Below are 16,454 nucleotides of genomic sequence, written 5' to 3'. Positions count from 1 at the left end.
TTTCGTCTCTCTGAGGACTCTGGGTCAATGAGCCATGAGTAGTCGAGGTCCGTGATATGAAAAGCTGGCGGCCGCTATTTGTTTGTTTCGGCAAAAGTTTGCGCGCGCCGGACCTTTTTGACGATGTTTCCGTTCACACTGACCCTGCCCACAACCGCTATCCTATCGCCGTCTTCCCTTGGTGCTCGCTCATCGTGCCATGCTAATCTCCGGCGAGCGCTTCACTCGCCGGCTTAGATTAAGCATAAATCTAGGTCAACTAAGAATTAGGCAATCACAAAAAAGGGGGACGAAGAGCTAATATACAACAGCAGCTATTTATTTAGCTAGGTTATTATTATTTTGGTTCGTGCAAGCATGCAAAATGCAGACTCTTATTTTAGGGCAATAAGGTGAACTAGAGAAAAACATTGCCTTGTGACTACCCCAGGGTTCGTACGGAAAATGCAACAGCCAAATATCAAGGGATCTACCAGGAAAAAGATTACCAAAGTAGAAAGCTGGGAGACAAGCTGCAGGTAGCCAAGAAAATTCTGCCTCGCGGCTCATTTAATCGACTATACATATTACAGCTTAATAATCCATGCTACATGTATACATGGGTCAGACACTCGAGCTACCACTCGTCACTTCGTCTTTTTACTGTCAAAAACACATGCAAGAAGCCGCACGGTCCGAATGCTTACAATCATGGCTTCTGGTAGATGGCTGGTGGGTCAGGCAACTTGGTAGAGCTTCCTGATTCGGTCTTGACAATTCCGGGCTCATCCACGGTCATGGCATTAGCGTCGACCTGCTGCAGGCGACGAGCACCATGGACAACAAGAAAAGGAACCTTTGGTTAGATAAGCCTAGCCATGGGCAGTGAGTGTACACTAGAGATCTTATACGACAGTTCACAAATACTAGAAAGGGAGGTGACTTACATGAGCTTGCTTGGAGGGACCCATGTCTTCTGCCATAGGTTCTGGTCCTCTATGTTCACCTGTTACTCTGCTACCATCCTGCTGCACAAGGTAAAGAAAGAGCACATTTAGCATAAATGCATAGCACCAAGGAATACGAACAAGTTGCATACAATCATGCAAGTTTAACAACATTACAAGGCACTCTTTGCCACCCTTCAGTTTTCACACACTTCGGAGGAGCAAACAATGGGCAGCCCGGTGCATGTAGCTCCCGCTTGCGCAGGGTCCGGGGAAGGGTCCGACCACTTTGGGTCTATAGTACGCAGCCTTTCCCTACATTTCTGTAAGAGGCTGTTTCCAGGACTTGAACCCGTGACCTCATGGTCACAAGGCAGCAGCTTTACCACTGCGCCAAGGCTCCCCTTCCTCAGAGGAGAAAACAATAGTCCGCGGAAATTTTGCAGTGCATCTAAGCAAAAATATTCCATCAACACCATGTATTACATGGTGAGAAAGCAATTTTCACTATATCTAGGATTTTTTTTATCAAGGAACAGGTAGTAAATAAAAGGGCATATCTTTGAACAAAATGGTGGATCATGAAAAAGAACAAATCACTCGTCTGTATGAAGACTAAAAATGATGTGGTCAAGTACCTGATCTTTTGTCTCAGCTCCAGCTGATTCTCTCTTAACTCTTGTACCTTGAATAGTGATTCTCCTATAACAAAAATTTCACACGAGGCGCACACAGGATAGCCATCAGAACTAATGGAACAATGACACAGGAATAAATACCATCTCTCACAACAAAATAAATAAATACCTTGCTGAGTCTTCCAAAGGTGTGTGATAATCCATTTCCATATCAGAATCAGGGTCATCATGCCTTTCATCCTGATCGTCTTCATCTTCATCCGGCTGCATAATATAAACACATGCAAAATACCCAACAATCAGTTCTTGCCAAACACTTTCAAGGCATGACCAAGAATATACTCCCTCCGTTCGGAATTACTTGTCGCAGAAATGGATGTATTTGGATGTATTTTAGTTCTAGATACATCCATATTCGAGACAAGTAATTCCGAACGGAGGGAGTAGGTGATAAGGAATATAATCCAACTGTATAGTTGAATATCTGATGCCACTCACATTAGGAAAGAGTGGTAACAATATTCATCTAGATGTAAACGAGGGCACAAAAAAGGTAAAGCCAATTAAATAGTTCACTTTATCTGCTCGGAAATGGATTATATTTTAGAGATTTGCACAGCCTCCAACACACATCTTTGGCTGTTAACTTTTTGTTTGTATATTAGTAAAGATTATTAAGTATACTGATGAAACTATTATTCATAACAGAGCAAATCATACTGCTTTGGCCTTACACATATAAATACTAGTTGTCTATATATTGGTGGTTAAAGTTAGAAAAGTTTGACTGCGCGCTTTCTATGAAGTCATGCAGCAGCAGGGCTACAAGGATTATGTTGGGCGGGCCAGGCCAAAGAGAGCCCAACCCTTATGCTGTTTTGGGCTTATGCTGGACAGGCCACACCATTGTTTAGTTCGTGTATAGCTCCGCCACTGAAGTCATGTATTTACTAACAGAAGTACTATTACTGTGATACTGTCCACTGTCTAGACTTTCTTGCAATTAGCACAAGGGGACGTGTTCAATTGAGCATATTCAAAACTTCACTGAATAAAACAGTCGGGCTGCCATACCACGAAGGCACGAATCATCATCACTATATAGAAGTTAGCTAAAAGTTCAAACATTATTTAATATAACCTAATAAGGTCAAAGTATGCACAGACGGTTCAAGCGCTGAGGTAGTGGTGGCATAAAATATACCCCCTCTGTAATCAAATATAAGACGTTTTAGAGACTTACCTCTTATATTTGTTTACAGAAGTAGTAGTAGAAATAAACAAGAAAACAGGCTGTAACAAAAATCATGCCTTTAACCAAATAATACAGACCAGGAAATGCAAACATATCAAATGAACTGCACATGGAAGTTGGAAAATTTTGAACAGATAAAACAGGAAAGAAAAAAAATCACAAGAACGAGCTTCTAAAAAACAAAGACAACAGCAGACATGTACCATCCCTGCAGGCTACCTCAATTGACTAGCATAGCAAGCATATGGAATCAAGAAAATAAGAGATCATGGCATCATAGAAAACACCCCTTGTATCAAGTAATCTGCCTTGTTACAAAAAGCATGAAAGTATTAGCAGTTTAGCAGCAAATAGGAAATTAAGTGCTAATTCATCAGTTGTAAAAAAACAAAAGGCATCCTGATCCCATTATCTTTCCAGTCTTCCAGATTTTATCGACTTGAAACTAATATGAAGATAGTAGCACAGAATGTTAGCAACTGTTTCTTATTCTAATATTATATTTACAGGAATTTGCGTCTACTATTAGGCACCATCCCTCATTGCTGCTTAACAGAGAATAAAACGGTGCTCATGAAGGGAGATTTTTTTTTTTAGCAATGAAGGGAGATTTTCAAAGACTACATCAGAAACTCCTCATCCTCTTATCATGTTTTGTTAGAGTACAGAAAAAAGGGCACAGAAGTTGAATTCCTTCTTATAATGCAAGAACACTTGCTCACCTCAGGGAACTCAGTATCAGGAGGTCGCTCTTGAAACTGAACGCTAGGGGCATGTCGAAGTTTTGAAAGATTGTCAAGAAGTTTGGTTCTTATATTATCCAGTTCGTAGCGTGTATTTTTGTTCTCCATGTTACTTGGTGCCACATGAAGAGTGTAATCTGGACCGAAGTATTCATAGTACTCATTGACAGGCATCTTATCCTCGAGCTCTTGGCCAAGTGCAACTCCTGTCTGCACAAAGTTTAGAAGTGCCAGATGAAACAAACAGGATGGTATCAAAATGCAAAGCAATAAAAACACATGTAGTTCCGATAGGTACAATTACAAACATAAGCGTGGCAGAAGAGGCCAAGGAAAGAAGATAGTAAGCTTTTTCTTTTACCATACCTCATAACACCAACATCGTGCGACATTTCTTATGGTATAGCCACCACCGCCAAGAAGCAACAATGGAACATTGAAAGACCTCATGTACTTCACGCATTCTGCATGACCTCTGATCGAAAGATTGAAGCAACCCAACCTATCCCCAGATAACGAATCGGCGCCACATTGAAGAACAACTGCACCAGGCTGGAAAACCTCCATAACTTTGGCCATTATAGGCTTAAACAGGGACTGGTAGCTTTCGTCGTCAATCCCATCATCCAGAGGGACATTAAGGGAGTAATACTTTCCTTTTGAATGCCCAATATCACGGACATCCCCTGTACCTGGGAAATAATCCCCAAACTTGTGGAATGAGACTGTCATAACCCTGTCTGTCGTGTAGAATGCCTCCTCAACTCCGTCACCATGGTGGATATCAATATCGACATAGAGAACTCGCTGCAAATATAAGACAGACTATATTATAGCACAATAAAAAAACTTGACCTAAAAGGCGAAACATCAGGCTGGATTCCAAATTTCTGGTAGCAAGAGGAAAAGTCAGGAAACAAGGACACTGAGGAGGTGTTTGGTTGGCGTTTATTTGTCTGTTATCACATTACAGCATGATCTAATACCAATAAACACGTTTGGTTCCCGCAGCACAAGGCCCATTCCGCCCACGACCCACCAGTAACGATTCACGTTACCACTTCGACATCCCCTTCGTGGAACTCCTCTGTCTTCCTCCCCCAATCTCCTCAGCCTCAGATCCCTCCGCCCAAAACAGTGACGCCCTAGCCCTGCCCCCAGCCCCGCCAGCCATGGTTGCAGCCATCCATCCCGCCCAACATGCTCTGCATCACGAGCTGCGGCGCCCGCAAGGAGCACCCCTTCACGGCATTTGGAGCACCTTCTTCGGATTGTAAAATTCCAAGTTCAAACACATCCATTTACGGGGCATGAAAATAATAATTTCAGCAATGAATAGTGCCGAACAGTGATTCATTGCTGGATTTGGTTTTTTTTTTTCATATCTCGTACTGAATTTGTGTCTGAACTTGGAATTTCACATGCTAATAGAACAATAGCCTCTTCACATAATGTATTGTTTTGAGAATTTTTGAGAACTTTCAAACATGGTTTCCTTGTAACTTGGTTTCCACTGATATTCTCTCTGCCTGGAGTATACAGGCATACTCTAATATGATATGGTGCCATGTGCCATGATTGTAGGATCAGGGTTTGGTGGTCCACCAAATCACTCTCAATATTTACATTCAAAATAACTATATACTCCCATTTAACAGTATACAGGCATATGACATGACATGGTCTCATTTGGGGCCTCTTGGGATAAAAGGTAGCAAAAACAATTTATTGCATCAACATATATGAGGTATTCCGGTAGTTTACCCATTTGCCCTTATCATCTGTTCAACAAATATCGTTAATTCCATAACTAATGTACGTGAGATGAAAGAGAGAAAACTAGTTAACTTGATGAAACAATTACAGACGAGAGAGGATGTAATCGAACCATTTAAAAATATTAAACCTAATGGCATGAGCAAGGCAGGGCAAGGTCACCTGGTGGTGCTTGAGGAGCTCGAGTATGGCGAGTACGATGTCGTTGACGTAGCAGAACCCTGAGGCCTCGCACTTCTTCGCGTGGTGCAGGCCCCCCGACCAGTTGATGGCGATGTCAAGGCCGTGGTTGAGCTTGACGGCGCCGCCGACGGAGGCCCCCGCGTAGGTCTGGCAGAAGCTGTAGAGGCCGTCGAAGACGGGGCAGTCCTCGCCGACGTTGAAGCGCTTGAGGGCCCGGATCTGGTCCTGCTGCGTCTCGGGCGTGACGGAGCGGAGGAAGGAGATGTAGTCGTCGGCGTGGAAGCGGCAGAGGTCGCGGTCGCGGGCGGGGTTGGGGCGCAGCACCTGCATCTGGTCGAGGAGGCCGTACTGCGCCAGCAGCGAGTGGGTCATGCGGATGCGGTGCGGCTTCATCGGGTGGCCCTGCCCGTAGTAGTAGTTGCCCACCTCCGAGTCGTAGAAGTAGCACACGCGCCGCTTCTGCCCGTCGGGGCCGACCGACGGCAGCGAGTTGCCGCCAGCGCCGGCCGAGGAAGGGTCCATCGCGACGCCGCCGCCGCCGCCGCGGGGCGGTGGGGTTTTGGGGGATGGATTGTTTTTGCGGGTTTGTGTGTGGGAGCCAGAAGGGTAGGTCACGCGCAGAAAAAACAGAAATAGAGGAGAGAAAAATAGGGACGAGCGGGAGAGGGAGGTGAATCGGGGAACAGGCTAGAAAGCAATCGGAGCCTCCATTACGATGCTTCGCGAGGGCCCATACGATTCATAATGAATTGTTGCGTCTTTTCTCAGAGCATCTCTTCAATGAATATCCAAAAATAGTTTTTACTAAGGCAAACCAACATGTGGTGGCAAAATTTCGTGTTTTGACCCTTTCTGCTAACAAATTCAGGATCTGACCCGTTTGAAAATATTTCAGGATCTGACCCTTTTGCCTACCGCCAGGGGCGTTGGCGGTAGGTTTGCACGCCCTACCGCCAACAGAGCTGGCGGTAGGCCCTTTGACGGTGACTGGCGGCCGGCCGTCGGCGCGCGCTGACGTGGAAAAGGGTCTACCGCCATGGGCTCTGGCGGTAGGTTACCGAAGCCTACCGCCGACACCTCTCGCGGTAGGGTCCTATATGATGGATAAGGTGGGGAGGGGCTGGTTTGTGGGCTCCACCACCACTCTTCTTCCCACTCACCTTCTTCCCTGTGCTCACCCCCTCTCCCCCCTCTCTCCCCCTCACAAACCCCCCTAGATCCCCTCCATTTGCTTGAGATTTCATCGGTGGATCCGGAGCATTTTCATCACCCAAGGTACCTCCCTCATTTCCCCTCATGTTGATTGGTTGAGATCTTTGTTTTGTGTTGATTTGGTCAATTTATTGCAAACCCTAGGTGTTGATCTTGTTGTGTGCATTTATGACACATTTATGATGCATTTATGGCTAGGGCTATGGTTAGTGTTAGGGTTAGGGTTAGGGTTATGATGGTTATGTTGGGGGTTAGGGTTATAGTGGTTATGTTGGGGGTTATGGTTAGGGTTAGGATTAATGGTTAGGTTAACTTGGGTATAAATAGTAGTTACTTGTCCAATTTGTGCAAAATTTAGTTAATTTGTCCAATTGAGTTGGTTGGATGACATATATGAATTGATTATATTGTTTCCAATTTCTTAGATGCATAAGCTCGTAAATGTTCATTATTTGGACAAGACGACATTTATGATTGGAAATGACGATGAAGGGGAAGAGGCTATGGTTTTTGACACAAGTCCAAGCTTTGATGATCTTATAGTTAAAGTGAGAAGCGTGTTACATTGGAATGACCCAAATGCCGAGGTTAAGCTTATTGGGAGGTATGATGTTGGATTGGGAGTAGAGTCCCGATTAAAGAGTATGTCCATCACCTCCCAATTGCATTGGAATGTGTACAAGGAAAAAGTAGATGCATCACAAGACAAGTCTCTTGAGATCTTTGCCATGAAGGTTGATCCTCCTCCTCCCTTGTAAATTGATCTCAACCGCAATGCATCCTCCCCAATACATGATGATAGTGCCGAGGTGTATATCCCCAATTGTTCTAGCCAACCAGCAAGTAGCCAACCCAATAAAGATCATATCAATGCTAGCGCCATGGTACTCCGTCATGATGTTATTCCTCATGTTGAAGAAGATGCTAATGGTCATGTTGATGATGATGCTATTGTTGCTCAAGAGGATGCTTACGCGGAGAATGAAGAGATCCATTACAATCCAATTGGTAACTTGGATGTCATTGTGCGGTAACAAGACATGGACCGTACCCTCCCTTATAACCGTATGTGTGGGTATAACTCGGATGACGAGGGTCCGGAGGAAGAATTGGATGAGGATGGTTTGACTGCGCAAGAAAATGAAATCTACAAGAAGGTGACCGGCAAGGAGAGAAGGTTGCCGTTGTTTAGGGATGTGAGTCTTGTGGACAATGCCGTTGTTGACGGTGGGCTGAGATTCGGGTTGACTGAGCCAACACCGTGCCCCAAATTTAGTGATCCTCAGACAGAAAATGAGGATGAGAATGCACATTTGAAGAAAGGCATCAAGTTTGGTTCTTTGGTAGAGTTCAAGATATGGTTGTGTGACTATGCCATTAGGAACCATAGGCCGTTTGTTGTTGGTCATTCAAATCAAAAAGTTCGGTACACAGTCAAATGTGACCAAGAAGGTTGCAAATGGATGGTCCGCGGTAGAAAAATCAAAGAAACCGGGCAATGGGTGTTGAAGAGCCATGTTGGCACTCACACGTGCGTACCCCCGGACAAGGCGGACCGAAGCAAATGACACCGTCAACTCACGTCTAAGTATCTAGGATACAAATTGTTGAATCAAATAGCACATGATCCAACCGTGAAGGTCAAGTTTCTCATGTCTTCGATTGAGGAACTATTCGGATACCCAGTCAAGTATGGGAAGGCATGGATGACAAAGGCAAACTCTATTAGGATGTTCCATGGTGATTATGAGGCCGCATATAACATTCTGCCCAAGATGTTGGCAGCCATTGCTCATCGAAATCCGGGAATGCGCCATCGGGTGGAGTCAACTGACGGTGTGTTTCGTCGTGCCTTCTGGAGCTTTGGACAATGCATTGAGGCATTCACGTATTGTCGCCCGGTCTTGTCTATAGATGGTACATTCTTGACCGACAAATACAAGGGCACATTGATGGTGGCGATGACCCACTCTTCAAATGATAACGTGTTGCCGGTGGCATTTGCCTTGGTGCCTTCGGAGCACGATGATAATTGGGAGTGGTTCATGGGGCATGTGAGAACCAAGGTTATAGGCAAGCGAGAGGTATGCATTATATCGGATCGCCATCATGGGATTCTCAAAGCAATAGATGTTGATATTCCTAGTCTTCCAAAGCTTCAACATCGTTGGTGCATGAGACGCTTTGTTGCAAAATTTTACCGGGCATGCAAGAGCAAGGAGTTTTGCAAATACCTTACCCTTGTTTGCGTTGCATTCAACACCGACACATTCAAAAGCCGATATGATAAACTCCTCAAGGCTTTGTAAAAGAACAAAGGGGGGAAAGAATTTTTGCTTAGGCACGAGCCGGATAAAGAAAAGTGGTCACGCGCTTACGATGAAGGAGGTATGCGATATGGGGACATGACAAGCAACATGGTGGAATGCTTCAACAATATGTGTTGAAGGGTGTCCATTCCTTGCTGGTGACCGCAATACTAAAGTACACTTTCATCAAGCTCAACGAGTACTTCCTAAAGCATTCTGAAAGCACGGCCAAGTGGATTGGCGAAAAGATGGACTGTCCATTCAAGGTTCAAGATTGTTTGTTGCATCAATCGCGCAAGTCTACCAAACAACAAGTGATCAAATATAATGAAAAAGAAATGATCTATCAAATCGATGAGCCGGGTGGGACAACAAGGGACGATAGGTCTTATGGTGGAGTTGCTTACGAGGTGCACCTCAAAAACCGTTGGTGCCAGTGTGAGAGGCCACACAAGTATCATTGGCCTTGCTCGCATTTGATGACCGCAACATGGGCGAGAAACTTGCCCGTATCCAATGGCACAACGGTGCGATTGCACGAGTTCACATTGGAACAAACAAGGTTGACGTGGGTGCCTCGATTTAATCCTTTCCTTGATGCCTCACAGTGGACTGAGTATGTTGGGCCAGACATTGTGCCAGATCCCACACTCATGGTGCCTATGAGGGGAAGAAGAAGAAAGAAGAGATTCCGGAGTGACATGGATGATCTAGCTGGATACACCTGAATGAAGCAATTTGGTAGTGGTCATTTCATGGAGGCACCGGACAACAACAGTTGTGGAGAATGCAACGACACAGGACACAATGTTAGGACATGCAAGAAACCTAGAACCAACACGGGCACTAGTCAAACACGTGGACGGAGGACTAGCCTTGGAGGGGGCCGTGGCCGTGGAGGAAGGATTAGCCTTGGAGGGGGCCATGGCCGTGGAGGAAGGACTAGCCTTGGAGGGGACCGTGGCCGTGGATCCGGTGGTTCTAGGACTCATCAAGTTGATAGGGGAAGGCCTATCGACGTGTTTCTCAATCCGGATGGTTGAAATAATGTGAATGGTACTACTTTTAATATGTTCATGTGTTCATATATTTGCCTCTTTACATGTCAATGTGTTCATATTTTGACTTAACATCTTTAATTGTTGTAGGCATGGCTTCATTCGGTTCCATGACGAGGCCACCGTGTGCTAACCAAGAAGACATGCCGCACAAGTGGAAGGACGCATCTTTGGACAAGGTGAAGGAGAAAGATGTGAAGATTCCGCCATGTTGGTGTGGAGATGTTTGCAAGGTGAAGGAGTCTAGCGACCGAAAGAAGTCATGGACGGAAGGAAGAAGATATTTTGTTTGCCCCAACTATGCTTATGATCGCGCGCTTCCAACTAACGCCTATGACCTTCCACCGGTATGCTAGAGAAGTAACATGTTACTCCAAAAATGTGTGTCAACACTAACATCCATTTTATATGCAGTCCCCGCCTCCTCTATGCAAGTACTTCACCTGGATAGATCATGAAGTGCCAAAAGATGTCCAAAAGGACCAATATGAAGATTGTCTTAGGCGCCAACGGCTATTCGAAGAAAGGTTTCAAAGAGGCTTGGAGGAAGAGCGTCATCGGAAAGAGAGGATGGAGCGGAAGCAACGCGAGGAGGAGAGGGCACGCCAAGCGAAGCTTGCTCGAGAGGAGGAGAGGGCAAGAAAGCTTGCAAAAGCTCGCAAGGCAAAAGAGGAGGATGAGGCATGTGACAAGAAGGGGAAATGGCCCCGTAGGACTCAGTAAAGCCTTCGCTTCGGTGGACTCGTCATGTAACCGGATGAAGCCATGCCAAATTTATCATGAACTATGTAGTACTAATGCAAGAACCCATGTGTCGTGAACTTGTCATGAATGAATTTGCCATTTGTATTAAATTTTGTGTGGAGATGTTTGCAAGGTGTCATGAATGAACTTTAGTTTGTCAGCAATTTCTGTGATTTGTCAGCAATTTCTGTGAACTGTTGTGCTGAGAAGAGGTGCAGAACGAAGGATTACTCTGTTTTTTACCCTACCGCCACAGTCCCTGGCGGTAGGATGCTTGACCCTATTGCTAGAGCCAATGGCAGTAGGGGGGGGGAGTTTCTGTGACGAGAAAAACGAGAACCTTGGCGGTAGGGGGGCTCCCTACGCCATAGCTCTGGCGGTAGGTTACAGGATCCTACTGCCAGGGACCATGGCGGCAAGGGGGGTAAACTTTCTGTGACGAGAAAAATGAGCACCCTGGTGGTAGGGTAAGAAGCCTACTGCCAGATGCTGTGGCGGTAGGGTCAACCCTACCGCCAGGGTGCTCGTTTTTCTCATCATAGAAAGTTGGCGGTAGGATTCTTACCCTACCGCCAGCGTGCTCGTTTTTCTCATCACAGAAAGTTTACCCCCTACCGCCATGGTCTCTGGTAGTAGGATCTTGCAACCTACCACCAGAGTCTGTGGCGGTAGGGATTGAATCCTCTCCTCCCCTTTGTTCTGCCCCTTCTATCGAATGTTGGAATAATATAACCACTTCTATCCCTTCTATCAAATATTAGAATGATCATCTCGCAAACACATACATAACTCAATCAACATAGTTCATTACATCCACGAATAACACATGTTCAAACTAATTAAAACATGGCCTGGTTCGGATGACATCGGTTGAAACTAATAGCTCAAGCTCAACGACACATTTTCTAAATAGGTAACATATTTCTCATACTTATCAGACGTTCAATTTGTTCGTCACGCGCTTGATTACGCTTCAGTTGAAAGTCGGTGGATCCTGCCCAATGACCCAACACACAGTTCATTTCACGGAACCAGGCCCATGCAGCACAGTGGGCGGGATTCTCTGACACGCCTTGTTTGATTGCCCATCCTATGACATGTCCGGGTTTCCTCAAGTCCATCTCACGGAATTCTTCTTTGCTTGCAGTGAACGCAATCTCAATTGCCAAAGCGTGTCTGCAAGCATATTCCCGGTCCTGCAGCTTATCAAGCATCCTCTCTTTCTCATTCACAAGCTTTCAGAAAGCTTTTTTCTCCTTAGCATCAGAAGGTTCCTCGATAACGTGATACTTTCTGAAATCCTTCATGGCCGCATTTTCCTCGTCACAACTTTTCAACCATGCTTCACATTCCCTTTTCAAGCAGCGGTGTCGCTCCGACATGACCTTCTCACACGCTATGTTCATAGTCATGGATCCAATGTCCATCCTACATGAAAATACGGGTTTAAGATGACATAGATCAAAACATAAAATAAATTCAGTAGAGCACAACACTTGGTTACTTGATATGACATACAACACCAAGTTCTTAATAAGTTCAAATGTTAAGGGTACAAGTCACAGTAGTTAAAATGACGACCAAGCAAAGGGTACATGTCATTACAGTCCAAATGACAAAGATTACATAGCCTCATGCAATTCTATGTGGCGTATGGTCCCAGGTTGCAACAAATAAATCATTTCTTTCTTTGACCCATGCCCAACGAGAAGCCCGCTTCTCGTCCGACGAGAATGGTTGGCAAAATAACCAATCAATGACCTGACCATGATTTCTCATGTCTATCTCAGCATATTCTCCCCTTGTCTCACACAATGCAATTTGAATTGCAAGATCACGCCTACAATTTTTTTCCGCCGTCTTGAGCTTCTTCATATGCCTCTCCTTTTTTTTGATAAAATTTTCTGAATGGTCATTATTGAAATAATAATGTGAAAAGACCCTACACTCCGCATTCAACGCATCAATGGCTTCCACCCACAAGTTCATCTTTTCCTCAATCAATTCGCGTTCACGGTTCGCCGCCGCCTCAGCAGAAGCTTCAAAGAAAACGAACGGTGCCATCCTACATTTCGAGAAGTTGCTATTAAATTAACTTAGGTTTAATTGCTTTCTTAAGCCTAACCCAACCCCAATTATGTACACTAAGACTAGCACTAGATCTAGGTACACAAACTATTCTACAAGCAATTCTAAGCACATCATACATAAGGAAATCACAAACATAAACCAAAATGGATCATATGAATTGATTTGACCACATGATCTAGGGTTTGCAACCAAATGAGCAAATGCAAAGTAAACAAAGATCTCAACCAATCAACATGAGGGGAAATGGGGGAGGTACCTTGGGTGATGAAAATGCTCCGGATCCAACGGTGAAATCTCAAGCAAATGGAGGGGATCTAGGGGGGTTTGTGAGGGGGAGAGAGGGGGAGAGGGGGTGAGCACGGGGAAGAAGGTGAGTGGGGAAGAAGAGTGGTGGTGGGGCCCACAAACCAGCCTCTCCCCACCTTATCCACCACACAGGACCCTACCGCCAGAGGTGCTAGTGGTAGCCTTCGGTAACCTACCGCCAGAGCCCATGGCAGTAGGCCCTTTTCCACGTCAGCATGCGCCGACGACCTCAATCACCGTCAAAGGGCCTACTGCCAGCTCTGTTGGCGGTAGGGCGTGCAAACCTACCACCAGCCCCTGGCGGTATGCAAAAGGGTCAGATCCTGAAATATTTTCAAACGGGGGTCGGATCCTGAATTTGTTAGCAGAAAGGGTTAAAACACGAAATTTTGCCACGCGTGGTTGGATAGTTAGAAGGATAGTGGTATCCATCAGAGCTCAAATCCTGATGCTCATATTTTTTGCATTTATTTCAGGATTTTCAGTGATGGGTGATGAAGTCATGTACCTAGGGTAGGGTCATAGACCTGATCTAAGTACCCTACCCAAGGACACCCTCAGAAGAAACTGCCTTCCAGTCGACCAAGAGAGACTCCACTCGACAGACTCGAAGGACTCGACCATGAAGACTAACTCGACTACTAGAAGATCAAGAACCACTCTGCATTATAACGGTCTGTAATTAAGTAGTCTTTATGGCATTTAGGACACTTTATGTGAGGCGTTACCAGTAACGCCTAGACTTAATGTACTTTAAACCCTGCATTACTGAGGGCTGGAGGGGTCTGGCGGGCACTATATAAGCCACCCCCCTCCTCAGTGTAAAGGGTTCGCACCCCTATAGTCTATACACACATAATCCACTCGACCGCCTCAGGGCTCCGAGACGTAGGGCTGTTACTTTCTCCGAGAAGGGCCTGAACTCGTACATCCTTGTGTTCACAACTGCTCCATAGCTAGGATCTTGCCTCTCCATACCTACCCCCCATTCTACTGTCAGACTTAGAACCACGACAGTTGGCGCCCACCGTGGGGCAGGTGTCTTAGCGATTTTTGGAGAAGTTGCAGTTTTTTCAATTACTTTCATCATGGTTGCTGGTGGAGTTTTGGTCGAGGGCCGCGAGATCCGTCTCGGCGCTCTCACCTTCATCGCCGACGACTCCGCTTGGCTCCAGGAGGCTCCACTCGACGTTGATGCGCTCCTCGTCCGCGGTGCGACGCATTTTCGTGCATGTGTCCGCGGCTTCTGCTGCGATAACCGTCGACTCCATATCGGTCGAATCCCCTATCGTCCACCCTCCCTGTTTCCCGCCAGCGCAAGCGATCTGGTCGGTCGAGACTCCAGCGGTGGGTGAGGCACGCGGTGGCTTGCCAGACGGCCACCACCCAAGTCGCGGCAATCGAGCCCGACGAATCCCTCTACGGCCTGTTCGATCTGTCGACTGGCTCCGTAGAGACTGCATCTGAGTGCGATAGCAGTGATCCAGCGGTGGAGGTCTTGATGGTCGACGGACCTTGTAGTCCTCCCGGCTACCCCCGCAGCGACGGGGTAGACGGCGGAGGCGACCCCGCTCAAGTCCATGAAGAGTACCAACCCGAGCCACTTAATTCCCTGCAAAGGGAAGAACTTCGCCGCAAGAACATGGATGCCCTGCATACTCCCATCGCAGGAGAAACCCCCAAGGCTCGCGCCTTGGAGGAGGCCCGTTTGGCCAACTTGGCTGAATGCGCTCGTCTGGAGAACCTCCAGCGAGCACTCGACGAGCGCGCGCGGCAACGAGTACCCGACTCTAGTCGACGTCAACTCTTCCCGCCGACTCAGGTATATCGAACCCCGATTCAGAATTTAGCAGCTGCAACCCGTATAGCAGAGTCAATCCAGCCCTCTCAGTCGGAGGCTGGCAGAGGCTTGATGCAGATCAGAGATTTGCTCCGGGCAGCAGGAGATCAGAATTCAGTCGTGTCGCAGTCACGCAATAGAATTCATAGTCGATCCGTCGCTGTGAATATGGTTCAGTCGGCTCACAGCCCCAGATCGCCTCCGCGGCGTGAAGGACGCGAGAATCGATGCGACCAATATAATGACCGATACGATCGCGAGGATAGGCGTCGAGTGCCCACTCCTCCTCCGAGAGGCGGGTCTTATGCTCCTCGGCAGCAAGATGACAGGCGTCAACTCAGTGTGGGGCGAAGAGCTCCGGTCGACCCCCGGGAACCAGGCTTCAACGCACGATCCATCATCGTGCAAGGCTTGGTCGATCGGAACAGGGCTCATCGGGGTGGCCATGACAGAGACGCGCCCACTAGCAGCCGAGTGCATGTTTCTGGTCCGAAATGTTTCAGCAGGGCTATCAGAGCCGCGGTGATTCCCCCCAACTTCAGATTGGCGACTGGAGTAAGCAAGTTCACCGGTGAGTCTAAACCTGAAACTTGGCTTGAGGACTACCGAGTGGCTGTACAGATCGGCGGCGGGAATGACGAGGTGGCTATGAAGCACTTACCACTCATGTTGGAAGGTTCGGCCAGAGCATGGTTGAATCAATTGACTCCAAGCAGTATTTACACTTGGGAAGATCTTTCCCGAGTGTTCGTCAGGACTTTTGAGGGAACCTGTAAGCGACCAGCTGGGTTGACAGAGCTGCAAGTCTGCGTGCAGAAGTCGAATGAAACCTTAAGAGAGTACATTCAGAGATGGATCACCTTGCATCATACCGTGGAGAACGTGTCTGATCATCAGGCAGTCTGCGCCTTCAAGGATGGTGTTAAGAACAGAGAATTAAGTTTGAAGTTTGGTCGAACCGGAGATATGACCCTGAGTCGGATGATGGAAATTGCTACCAAGTACGCTAACACCAAAGAGGAGGACCGACTCCGGAGCGGCAAGTACAAGCCGAGTCAGTCGGAGAAAGGAAACTTCAGTCGGAAGCAGAAACGGAAGGCCGAACCAGCGGCTCCTGGGGAGGCTCTGGCCGTGACTCAAGGCAAGTTCAAGGGAAAACCCAAAGGATCCTGGAACCCCAAGAAGGTGAAGGATAAAGAAGGAAATGACGTGATGGATATGCCGTGTCACATCCACACGAAGAAAGACGAAGAGGGTAATATCATCTACCCGAAGCATACCACTCGCTAGTGTCGACTCCTGATCCAGCAGTTCCAAGGTAAATAGCCCAAGGATAAGGAAAAGGAGTCGGACAAAGCCGAGGACAAGGAGGA

General features: G+C 46.8%; 1 protein-coding gene across 4 annotated transcripts; it reads right to left on the bottom strand.

Annotated features, from left to right (window-relative positions):
* Positions 1-484: 484 nt before the first annotated feature.
* LOC119324066 (probable histone deacetylase 19) lies at positions 485-6,145 on the bottom strand. Of its 4 annotated transcripts, none has more exons than XM_037597803.1 (7): positions 5,501-6,145; positions 3,929-4,369; positions 3,542-3,772; positions 1,734-1,828; positions 1,565-1,628; positions 927-1,004; positions 485-793 (listed from the first exon to the last, which is right to left on the bottom strand). In XM_037597803.1, exons 1-7 carry the CDS (start codon positions 6,041-6,043, stop codon positions 689-691), a joined length of 1,557 nt encoding a protein of 518 aa, XP_037453700.1. In that variant the 5' UTR covers positions 6,044-6,145; the 3' UTR covers positions 485-688. The 4 variants fall into 4 exon arrangements, with proteins under 4 accessions (XP_037453700.1, XP_037453698.1, XP_037453699.1 ...); XM_037597801.1 differs by having other exon boundaries at positions 927-1,007; positions 5,501-6,144; XM_037597802.1 differs by having other exon boundaries at positions 485-796; positions 5,501-6,144.
* Between the last annotated feature and the right edge of the window lie 10,309 nt (positions 6,146-16,454).

The sequence above is a fragment of the Triticum dicoccoides genome, chromosome 6B, assembly GCF_002162155.2.
Source record: "Triticum dicoccoides isolate Atlit2015 ecotype Zavitan chromosome 6B, WEW_v2.0, whole genome shotgun sequence".
NCBI lineage: Eukaryota > Viridiplantae > Streptophyta > Magnoliopsida > Poales > Poaceae > Triticum > Triticum dicoccoides.
This window is presented reverse-complemented; position numbering and strand designations above follow the sequence as displayed.

Coding starts and splice junctions, on each gene's coding strand:
- LOC119324066 (XM_037597800.1), bottom strand. CDS start 6,043: ATGGACCCTTCCTCGGCCGGCGCTGGCGGCAACTCGCTGCCGTCGGTC. Junction 4,370..5,500: donor AGCTCCTCAAGCACCACCAG/GTGACCTTGCCC, acceptor TTATATTTGCAG/CGAGTTCTCTATGTCGATAT. Junction 1,829..3,541: donor CTGATACTGAGTTCCCTGAG/GTGAGCAAGTGT, acceptor TATATTATGCAG/CCGGATGAAGATGAAGACGA.